At 34.5% G+C, this 12,487-nt stretch overlaps 1 protein-coding gene across 1 annotated transcript in view; it reads left to right on the top strand.

Moving 5' to 3' along the window:
* REDIC1 (regulator of DNA class I crossover intermediates 1) overlaps nt 1-12,487 on the top strand; it is a 73,686-nt gene that overhangs the window by 41,186 nt on the left and 20,013 nt on the right. The window contains exons 8-10 of the mRNA XM_070494785.1: nt 8,130-8,659; nt 8,924-8,993; nt 10,045-10,105. Coding sequence (XP_070350886.1) covers nt 8,130-8,659; nt 8,924-8,993; nt 10,045-10,105 — 661 coding nt within the window. The remainder of the gene's footprint in view (nt 1-8,129; nt 8,660-8,923; nt 8,994-10,044; nt 10,106-12,487) is intronic.

The raw sequence follows: 12,487 nt of genomic DNA on the forward strand, positions 1-12,487 counted from the left end.
CCCAGCATCTGGCAGCCACCATTCTATTCTCTGCTTCGAGTGTGACGTTTTAGATTCCATGTATGGGTGAAATCATATAGTATTTGTCTTTCTGTGTCTGACTTATTTCACTTAGCATGATGTTCTCCCTCTTCATCTATGTTGTCACAAATGGCAAGATTTCCTTTTTTATGGCTGAACCATATTACATTGTATTTGATCTTCTTTAATTTCTCTGAGTAATGTATGTTTTTTTTTAAAGATTGGTACCTGAGCTAACAACTGTTGCCAATCTTTTTTTTTTTGTCCTGCTTTTTCTCCGCAAATCCCCCCAGTACACAGCTATATATTCTAGTTGTGGGTCCTTCTACTTGTAGCATGTGGGATACTGCCTCAATGTGGCTTGATGAGTGGTGCCATGTCCGCGTCCAGGATCCGAACCGGCAAAACCTTGGGCCGCTGAAGTGGAGCGTGTGAACTTAACCACTTGGCCACTGGGCTGGCCCCTCAATAATGTATTGTAGTTTTCAATATATAAGCAGTGTGCTGCTTTTGTTAAATTTATTTCTAAGTATCTTATTCTTTTTATGCTGTTGTGAATGGAGTTATTTTCTTAATTTCATTTTTGGATTGTTCATTGCTAGTGTATAGAAATACAATTAATTTTTGTATATTGATCTTGTATCCTTCAACTTTGCTGAGATCATTATTAGTTCTAGTAGTATTTTTGTGGATTCTTTAGGAGTTTCACCATACTGGATTATGTTGTCTATAAATAAAGGTGTTTTTATCTCTCCTTTTTCAATCTGGTTGCCTTTTACTTGTTTTTCTTGCCTGAGTGACTACAACCTCTAGTACAGTGTTGAATAGCAGTGACAAGAGTGGACGTGCTTGCATTTTTCCCACTCTTAGGGAAAAAGCATTTATCCTTCACTATTAAGTATGATATTAGCTGTAGGTTTTTTTGTAGGTGCCCTTTATCAGGTTGAGGAAATTCCCTTCTATTTCTAGTTCATTGAACGTTTTTATCATGGATTTTGTCAAATTCTCTTTCTGTGTCCCTTGAGATTATCATCTAGTTTTTTCCTTTATTCTATTAACATGTAATATATTACTGTATTTTGAAGTATGAAACTACCTTGCACTCCTGGGTTAAAAGCTGCTTGGTCATTATATATAAACCTCTTCATGTATTGCTGGATTTGGTTTGCTAATATTTTGTTTATGATTTTTGCATCCATATTCATTAGGAAAATTGGTCTGAATTTTTCTTTTCTTCTTATGTTTTCTGTCTGGCTTTCATATCAGAATAATACTGGCCTCATATAATAAAGTGTAAAGTGTTTGCTCTATTTAATAGAAGAATTTGTGGATTCTTTAGATGTTTTTGCATCAGGGCTATTCTTAGTGGGAAGGCTTTTTACTAATTTTTTTTACTTGTGTAAAGATCTATTCAGATTTTCTAATTTCTTCTTGAATCAGTTGTAGTAATATGTGTTTTTCTAGGAATTAATCCACTTCATCTAAGTTGTTTCATTTGTTAGCATAAGGTGATTTATAGCATTCCCTTGAAACCCTTTCAGTTTCTGTCAGGTTGGTGTTGATGTCCCTTTTTGAGTTCTAGATCTGTGTCTTTTCTCCTTTTTCTCTTGGTCAGTGTAGCTGAAGATTTGCTAATTTTATTGGTCTTTTTAAAGAACTAAGTTTAGGGTTTTATCAATTTTCTCTATTTTTCTGTTTTTCATTCCATTGATTTCTGCCCTAATGTTTATGATTTCCTTTTTCTGCTTGCTTTTGGCTTAGTTTGCCTGTCTTTTTTTAGTTTCTTAAAGTGCAAACTTAACTTACTGATTTGATATATTTCTTCTCTCCTAATACAGGCATTAAAAGGTATAAATTTCCCTCTAAGCAGTGCTTAGAGGCCAACCAATGATTAGTTGGAGGTTGTGTTTAAGTACCTTCAGCTAACAAGGCTTCCTCCCTTGCACAAGACCTTACACTCAGCCAGGGATGAGTAGATACCTGTAGCTCTTTCTGGTCTCTCCTGAGTCTGCACTCAGCCTTACACGTTTATGCAACCTTCCAGACCACCAGGAGGGTCTGGGAGTTTATCAAAGCCTCTTGTACCTTTTTGTTTTCTGGATCTCTCTATGAAATTTCTGGATGGTTTTTGCTTGCTCCAAATATCTCAGCCTCAGGCAGCTGCAATTTTGGGCTTCTTTGATAGTTTGCCACCAAGACAATGATTATTTTTGACAAATTCCCTGGACATGAGTCTCCCACCTTCCTGACCCTCTCCAGACAAGCTCAGCCTTGGTAGGCTACCAGCCATGGAGTTGGGGGTGGAGGGATGGTGGCAGCCTAAGGCTAAAACTCCACAGGTTCCCACTGGTTCTACTAAGGTTGAGTAGTTTTTCTTGAAGTACTGCTTCACAGTTTATTGGATGCCATTGGTCACTCCCCATATTTGAGATGATTTTTTTTGTGAGTGTTATCTGGTTCTGTTACTGCTTTTAGGGGACAAGATTTGCCAGGTTTCTCAGTCTCTCATTCCAGAAGTCTGGCCCCACAATTGATTAATTTTGAATGTTAAACCAACCTTGTATTCCTGAGATAAACCCTACTTGGTCACAATGTGCTAACCTTGTTATGCATTCATTGGATTTGATTTGCCAAAATTTTGTTAGGGATTTTTACATTAGTCTTCATGAGGGAGATTACTTTCTAGTAATATCTTGTAATATCTTAGTCTGGTTTTGATATCAGCCTAATGTTGGTGTCATAGAATGAGTTGAGAAGTATTCCCTCCTGTGTAATTTTCTGAAAGAGTTTGTGTAGGATTGGTACATTTCTTCCTTAAATGTCTGGTAGAGTTCATCAGTGAAGTCAGTTGGTATGAATTTCTTTTTGTGGGAAGGTTTTTTTTTTACTATAATTTCCATTTTTTACTAGATAGAAGGCTAGTTGGATTATTATTTTTTTAGTGAGCTTTGGTAGTTTGTGTCATACAAAAAATGTATCCATTTTATCTATGTTGTAAAATTTATTGACTTAAAGTTATTCATAATATCTCCTTATTATGCATATGAAATCTTTAACTTCTGTAGTGATGTCTTTTCTCCCATTACTAATATGGGTAAGTTGTTTCTTCTCCCCTTTTTCCCAGTGATTATTCTGATTAGAGACTTGCCAATTTTATTTATTTTCTCACAGAATCGTCTTTCAGTTTCACGTATTTCTTATTTTTGTTTTTATTTCATTGAATTCTGCTCTTATCTTTATTTCCTTTTGTCTGTTTACTTTGGATTTAATTTACTCCTTTTTTCCTGATTTCTTAAGGTGAAAGCTGAGGTCATTGACTTGAGACTATTTTTCTTTTCTAATGCACGTGTTTAGTGCTGTAAATTTTCCACTAACTGCTGCTTTGCTGCATCCTACAAATTTTGATATTTTGTTTTATTTTCATTCAGTTAAAAAACTTTCTAATTTTCCTTTTGATTTCTTCTTCACTCCATGAGATATTTAGAAATTTGTTATTTGGTTCCTAAAATTCCCAAGACTTTTCTGTTATCTTTCTAAATTAATTCCATTGTGGACAGGGAACATCCTTTGTGTGATTTGAATCCTTTCAAATTTATTGAGACTTGTATTATGGTTATGAATATAGTTTACATTTAGTGCAACAATTGATATATGATTGGATTTGTCTGTTCTCTTGCTATTTATTTTTTATTTCTCCCATATAATCTTTGTTCCCTTTCCCTCTTTTCTGCCTTTATTTGATTTTAGTCTTTTTTATGACTTAATTTATCCTTTTGTTGGCTTGTTATCTATAACTCTGTTTTGTTTTTCAGTGGTTTCTTTAGAATTTATTGTATATATTTTAATTTATCACAGACTATATTCTAGTTATGTTATACTACTTCAAGTATTGTGTAAGAACCCTGTAATGGTATGCTTCCATTTCTCCCCTCTGGCCTTTGTGGTGTTGTATCCATACATTCACTTATATAAATGTTATAAATCTAATAATATATTATTGTTCTTTTTGCTTTAAAGAGAGTTAAAAATTAAGAAAATATGTTTTTTATACTTAAGCACAAATTCATCATTTTTGATGGTCTTTGTTATTTTGTGTAGATCTAGATTTCCGTGTGGTGATATTTTCCTTATGTTTGAAAGACTTTTGTTAACATTTCTTATAGTGTGGGGCTGCTAGTAATTAATTCTTTCAGCTTCTATGTATTTGTAAGTTTTTATTCTTTTCTTTTTGAAAGATATCTTTTGACTTGCATTGTTTCCTACTAGAAGTTGCTGTCATTCTTATCTTAATATCTATATATCTAATATATAATTTTTCTCTGTTTCTAAGATTTTTCTATCATAGATTCTCCATGGTGGATTTTCTATCATAGATTTCTATCCATTGATTAGGATGTTCCTTTTCTTTTTATTTCTTGTCTTTGAGCTGCATTGAGCATCTTGGATCTGTGAACTTAGTTTTTATCGAATGTGGAAAATTCAGCCATTGATTTTTTGGATATTTTTTATTCCTCTCCTCTCTTCTTTGGGGACCTTAATAACATGTAAGTTAGTCCATTTGAAGTTGTGTCACAGTTTATTGATGCTCTGTTTATTTATTTTCATCTTTTTTTCTCTCATTGTTTCATTTTATATAGATTATATTGCTTTTTCTTCAGATTCTCTAGTTGTATCTTCTTTGGTGTCTAATCTCTATGTAAATCTGTTCAGTATATTTTTTATCTCTAGAAGTTTGTTTTAACTCTTCTTTATATCTTCCGTGTTTCTATTCAACATCCTCAGTCTTTCGTCTATCTTTTTGGATGTAGGGAATATAGTTCTGATAACTCTTTTAATGTCCTTGTCTACGAATTCTATCATTTGTGTCATTTCTTGGTCTATTTCTAATAATTGATTTTTCTCTTCATTATGGGTTGTAACTTTCTACTTTTTTGCATTCCTGATAATTTTTTTTTAGATTGTATACATTATGAATTTCATCTTTTTGGTCTGGAAATTTTTGTATTCCTATAAATTTACCTAAGGTTTTTCTGGGATTTTAGTATGATCTTATTAAGGCTTGCTTTAAACTTTGTTAAACAGGACCAGATACACCTTCACTCTGTGGCTAATTTTGCCCCCTGCTAAGGCAATATCCTTCTTGTATTCTTAGATTTCCTTTGAATTAAGAGGTTTTCCACTCTAACTGGTGGAAACACAAAATTTTTCCATTTCTGTTTGAGTTCCTGGAATTGTTCAATCTTCTCATCTTGGGTTTTGCTTTTCCCAGCCTTGGGTAATTACTTCATACGCATGTGCTGATCAGTACTTAGCTGAAGATTTGAGAACTTTCTGTAGATCTCTGGAGCCCTCTCTCTTTGAAGCACTCTCCTTCATGGTACTCTGCCCTGCATACTCTGTTCTCTGCAGTCTTCCTGACCTTCCAGCGCTGTTTCCTCAACAAAGGGAATCTGTGAGCTCCAACTGGATTTCCCCTCTCTGTTCTGTGGCTTGGATACTCTCTCCAAGCAATAAGCTAGGAGCAGTCATAGAATTCACCTTACTTGTTTTCTCTCTGTCAGGGATCGTTATCCTATTCTATCCAATGGCCCAAGTCTGAAAGCCATTGTCTCATACAGTTTGTCCAGTTTTATAATTCTGTCAGTCAATGAGGCTAAATCTTGTTTCTCTAGCTTCATTTTGGCCAGATGGAAATCAGGATATTCGCATTCACCAAGCAGTCAGACTGATATTTTTTAAGGCAAAAAGCAAGAGAGTTTTACTTTTGTACTTAGCAATTTTCAATATTTCTTATTGCTCTTTTCAAAAATAAAGCTCTACATGATCTGGGCCCTTTTGTACCTTTTAAGCCTTAGGCCGTAAGTTTTCTTTCACTGATTCTATTCTAGCTTTACTCCTTTTTGTTTCTCACATGTGCTGCAAATCTTGTATTTGTGTTTATTCCATCCCCCTGCAGTATGCATACTCCTCTCTTTATATGTCTAATCATTCTGTATCTTTAGCTTATTTATCACTTCTTTGCTAGGAACTTTCCTGACCAGCTATCTGAAAAGGACCTCCAACACAAGTTGTTCCATCGTCTGATCTTGTAGCACCTATAAAGCTGCTGTAATTATCTTTTTTATTTGTTTATTTCTTTTATCCATTGTACTTATTAATGGTTAGTTATCTTATTTATTTGTTATTATCTTCCTTCACTAGAATATAAGCTGTATTATCTCCCTACCACATGGCAGGCATACATTAAGTATCTATTTAATGCACATAAAAGGCTTATTTAGATAATGAATTTATCCATATTGTAGTCCGTAAATGAATGAACCTTTATCTATAGGAAAAAGTGTTAAAGAAGTTGGATCGATTTATCTTAGTAAGGCTTTTATATTTTTAGCATCATTTCTCTCTGTCATCTTTACAAGTAGCAATCCTTCCCAACATTCAGTCCCCAACTCAAATGCCACCTACCTGATTTTTCTCAAGTAAAAGCATTTCTTTTATTTATTGTTGTAACACTGTAGAATAGCACTTATCACTTTCTAGTTTTTCTTTCCCCTTCCAGACTATTTCTTGTGAGCAATAACTGTGCATTATACATTTCTCTGTTCTCCAGATCTCTCAGTGAGTGATTCTTCTGAATCAGAATGCTTAAAATGCTGTTTAAAAATGATTATTTACATTTGTAGTGTGCTTTCTAATTTATGAAGTGCTTTTACATTTATTTTCTCATTTAAAGTAATACAATTTCTCTGGTGTGAATGGTGTATATAATTGCGTGCTATAGGTTATGCCTTTGATATCACAGAATAACATTATTCTGCTCAAAACACCACTAAGACCCGTATTGAGAAACAGTGTAGGATCACGGTCTATGAACATTCCTGGACAAAATCTCTCTCTCTCTCTTTAATGCCAAACTGAATTCTTTTCTCTCTCTGTCCCCAATACATGGCATAGTGCCTGGAACACGGCAGGTGGACCTGCTCATTAGATGTTTAATGAATAACTTAAAAAATAAAATTGGAAATCAATCAGTTTTAGCAGTCTATGTTTCTTTTCTAAATTTCTTTGGTACCTCCAATCTCTGGAACAGCCCACCCCTAAGTAAATTTGTGGATAGTCAATGGCAACAAAATCCAGAGTATCTTGATTTTTTTTTTTTGTTGTTAGATTGACACCTGAGCTAACATCTGTTGCCAATCTTTATTTATTTCTGTTTTTCTTCTTACCCCCAAAACCCCCCAGTACATAGTTGTATATTCTGGTTTTAGGTCCTTCTGCTTCTGCTATATGGGACGCCATGTCAGCATGGCTTAATGAGCAGTGTGCTAAGTCCGCACCCAGGATCTGAACTGGTGAAACCCTGGGCTTCCGAAGTGGAACGTGTGAACTTAACATCTCTGCCACAGGGCCAGCCCCAGAATATCTTGATTTTTAATTATTTCGTATAATAGCTTTGATTCTTTTATACAAGTTGGACATAACTTAGAATTATGATTTATACATTAGAAGGGAACTTATAAGTTATCTAGGCTAACCTTTCCATCTAATTCATCTTATCTCTTGGCTTTATTACAGATATATGCATTTGTATCTGTATTGCTCTCCCTTGGGAACTTCAGAGTTGTTTTTATATCCTTGTTAGGTTGAGAGATATCTGTTATAGTGTTCTGATAACTCTGATTTGATGTTTTAACACTGGGGATAATTTTTCCCTGCAGTGTGTTCAGAATATCTTTCTCTGATTAAACAGAGCAGCAGTTACATGCAGTGGTTGTCTAGGGTATTCACTAGACCTTATTACAGAAGACATGATATAGGTTGGTCATATTTTGTTAATATAACAGTGAATTGAACCACATCATACTTCATTTCAACACTTTTTTTGTGTTGAAATACAAAACTAAGTGTAGATTATTTTCATACTCACTGAGGCACATTAGACAAATTTCCACCCAAAACAATATTATTTATTCAAATAAAAAACTGAAAACATAGTCCAGGTAAATGTTAGTAGCTACTCAGTATGTTCTCTAAGAATTTAACTTTAAGTTTCTAAATGAAAATTTTCTATGCTTTTCTTGTTAAATATGTTTTTATTTATCTCAAAGTCCAGGAAATCGGAATTTCCTTACTGAAAGACCTGATATAGTTACAGGTGAAGATTGTGGAACCATGGATGAGAGAAGACAGTCAGACTTCATTATTGAAAAACAGTCAGTACAACATATTTTGGAAGAAAATAGGAAAGAGGTTTCAAATTTTCTTGAAGATGCGAACCAGCCAACACCCAGCCTTCTGTCAGAGAATTGTGACTCTTTTATTAGTGAAAATGTGATCAATTTATTAAACATAGATCAGTGGAGTATAAAGAAAACCTTTGACAAGTGTGGTTTTGACAGTATGGGAGATACTTGTGCAGTCACTAGTTCTGATAAAAACCATTCCACTGAGAGATGCATTAGAAGTATTTTTACAAATCCAGAGTTGACTTTTAGTAATTCTACTTTTAATAAAACAAGTTACCCAGAAAAGTGTCAGCCAAACAAGAACTATCAGAAAGAGTATAACGATCATGAAAGAAATAATCTTAGTACATCTTTTGAGAAGGATAGTTTCCCAGCCAGCTCTGAAAAAAAAGGTTGGTGTTATACACGAGAAGGGTAATAATCTATTGGTCTTTTTGTTTTTAGTACATATTTATATATAATATAGATATGTGTGTGTGTGTGTGTGTGTGTATTTGGAGGAGTATAAAATTGAAAATAGAGTGACATTCTATTATGTGACATTGTGTGGACCAGTGATTTCGTTCCATATGGGTCATGCTAATAAGCTTCCAATTTAAAAAAAAGAACTAGTCTGTGCCAGAGTTTTAGTTCAATGCATACTTTTATTTTTAAAGGGAAATTTGAAAGTGATTACCAAGAGAAGGCACCACAGAAGACAATCCAGATATATCCAGTGAACCGTTTGTAAGTTTTTAGGTAAATCTGGGGAATGCAATTCAGCATCTAGTATAATGCATATTGAAGGGTTGAATTGATGCAATGTGAGGTAGGGGTGTTGCTGTCTCAGAGTGGGCAGACTGGCCTCTGCAAAGGCTTACCAGTTGTCAGAATCTTAGTAATATCACCCTAGTTGAGAGTATGGTGCTCGTATTTGCCAGCACAAAGCCGTCATCTTATCTGAATCTTAGTGTTAATTAGATTTGAGAAAACTGACTTATGTGTTCAAGAAACTTACACACTCACCAGAATGTCAATTTATTAATTTACAGTAAGAAATAGAAGGGTTACTTATATAGGAATGTTTACTGGCATGATAAGCATGTTTTCTAATTTTTGGCAGCTCTCCATGGGAAGGTGGCTTGGTTAGTATAGAATCAGAACAAGGGAGTAATAGAATTCAGATGCTAATGGCATAAGCAAACATATCAAGAGTTTATGGGACTGCAGTTATACTTAATTAAAGAAAACTTGTAGTTTCAGAATAGTCCTAACTTTCTTGGTAATAATTGTGGTTTAGTCAAATCTTGGTAATTAACAATCATGAATTAGAATAGGTTTTTATTTTAGAAGTACTTTCTTATGGAAATATTTAAAATATCTATTTGTAAAAAGAATACCTATATGCCATTTTTATGCGATTGGCACAACAAATAAAACATTCACAACTTATTTAATAAAATAAAAAAATTAGGTTCTTTGCTGTCAAACTTCCAGGTATTCAGAAACTTATGAATGAAAACTAGCATGTTAGACCTTGAATTTTAAAATGTACTTTATGAAAGTGATTTTAGAACATGGTTCTCAAAGCTGGGTGCAGAACTGAATCACTCAAGGGGGTGATTTTAAAATACAAAATACCAAGTTTGACCCACACCCTTAGGATGGAGCTTATTTATTTTTTAAAAAGCTTCCCTTATAATTCTGATCTGCAGCCAACTTTGGGAACCATAATTTAGAACAATAATTTTCAGAGAGAATAAATCAAACTTTAATACTGTCTTATTTGTGACCCTAGGGGTAATATCCCTTTGAAAGAATTGCCTTCTAAGCAGTCGTGGAACTTTGGACTTGGTGAGGTAAAGTACATTTTACATTATCTTTCCAATTAAGTCAGTTGATAATTCATGTCATATTTTAGTATTTGCAGTGTACTTTCATTTAAGGTTAGCTTTTATTGAAAAATTTCTTTTTAGGCTACTTTTCTTACTCTGGGGAAATTATAGTTTAGGTCTAGAAATAAAATTATTGCCTTTTCAGAAACTATAATGTGTTTATTTGAGAAAAACCAATCTAGATGCATTTATTTCTTTATTTCTTTAAATTTTTATTTTTTTCGGATGTACATCGTATTTCGAATTCTGTGTACATTACATCATGTTCACCACCCGAACACTAATTATAGTGCATCCCCTCACATGTGATCCTAATCACCCCTTTTGCCCTCCTGCCTCCCCCAGTGGTAACCACCAGTCCAATCTCCAATGCTATGTGTTGTTTTTTTCTTTTTGTCATTTTTAATCTTCTACTTATGAGTGAGATCATATGGTATTTGACTTTCTCCCTCTGACTTATTTCACTCAGCATAATACCCTCAAGGTCCATCCATGTTGTCACAAATGGCTGGATTTCGTCATTTCTTATGGCTGAGTAGTAGTCCATCGTGTATAAATACCACATCTTCTTTATCCATTCATCCCTTGATGGGCACCTACGTGGCTTCCAAGTCTTGGCTATTGTGTATAATGCCGCAATGAACATAGGGGTGCAAGTATCTTTATGCCTTTGTGTTTTCAAGTTCTTTGGATAAATACCCAGCAGTGGAATAGCTGGATCGTATGGTAGATCTATCCTTAGTTTTCTGAGGATACTCCATCCTGCTTTCCATAGTGGCTGCACCAGCTTGCACTGCCACCAGCAGTGAACAAGGGTTCCCTTCTCTTCACACCCTTTCCAACATTTGTTGTTTCCTGTCTTGTTATTTATAGCCATTCTGACCGGAGTGAGGTGATACCTCATTGTAGTTTTGATTTGCATTTCCCTGATAGCTAATGATGTTGAGCATCTTTTCATATGCCTGTTGGCCATCTGGATATCTTTGGAGAAATCTCTGTTCAGATCTTTTGCCCATTTTCTAGTTAGATTGTTGGTTTTTTTGTTGTTGATCTATATAAGTTCTTTGTATATTTTGGATATTAACCCCTTATCTGATATATGGTTTGCAAATAGCTTCTCCCAATTGTTAGGTTCTCTTTTCGTTTTGTTGATGGTTTCCTTTGCTGTGCAGAAGCTTTTTAGTTTGATGTACTCCCATTTGTTCATTTTTTCTTCTGTTTCCCTTGCCCGGTCAGACATGGGACTTGAAAATATGCTGCTCAGACCAATGTCATAGAGCATACTGCCTATGTTTTCTTCTAGAAGACTCATGGTTTCGGGTCTTACATTCAAGTCTTTAATCCATTTTGAGTTGATTTTTGTGCATGGTGTAAGGGAATGGTGTACTTTCATTCTTTTGCATGTGGCTGTCCAGTTTTCCCAACACCATTTATTGAAGAGACTCTCCTTTCTCCATCGTATGCTCTTGGCTCCCTTGTTGAATATTAGCTGTCCATAAACGTGTGGGTTTACTTCTGGGCTCTCAATTTTGTTCCATTGATCTGTGTGTCTGTTTTTGTGCCAGTACCATGCTGTTTTGGTTACTATGGCTTTGTAGTACAATTTGAAATCAGGGAGTGTGATACCTCCAGCTTTGTTCTTTTTTCTCAGGAATCCTTTGGCTATTCGGGGTCTTTTGTTGTTCCATATAACTTGTAGGATTCTTTGTTCTATTTTTGTAAAAAATGTTGTTGGAACTTTGATAGGGATTGTGTTGAATCTATAGATTGCTTTAGGAAGTATGGACATTTTAACGATGTTAATTCTTCCAATCCAAGAGCACAGAATATCTTTCCATTTCTTTGTGTCGTCTTTGATTTCTTTCAACAATGTTTTATAGTTTTCGGTGTAGAGATCTTTCACCTCTTTGGTTAAGTTTATTCCTAGGTATTTTATTCTTTTTGTTGCAATTGTAAATGGGATTGTATTCTTAATTTCTCTTTCTGCTACTTCGTTGTTAGTGTATAGAAACGCAACTGAGTTTTGTACATTGATTTTGTATCCCGCAACTTGACTATATTCCTTTATTATTTCTGAAAGTTTTTTAGTGGACTCTTTAGGGTTTTCTAGATATAAAATCATGTCGTCTGCAAAGAGTGACAGTTTCACTTCTTCTTTTCCAATGTGGATCCCTTGTATTTCTTTTTCTTGCCTGATTGCTCTGGCTAGGACTTCCAATACTATGTTAAATAAGAGTGGTGACAGCGGGCATCCTTGTCTGGTTCCTGTTCTTAGAGGGATAGCTTTCAGTTTTTCTCCATTGAAAATGATATTTGCTGTGGGTTTGTCATATATGGCCTTTATTA

The sequence above is a fragment of the Equus asinus genome, chromosome 22, assembly GCF_041296235.1.
Source record: "Equus asinus isolate D_3611 breed Donkey chromosome 22, EquAss-T2T_v2, whole genome shotgun sequence".
NCBI lineage: Eukaryota > Metazoa > Chordata > Mammalia > Perissodactyla > Equidae > Equus > Equus asinus.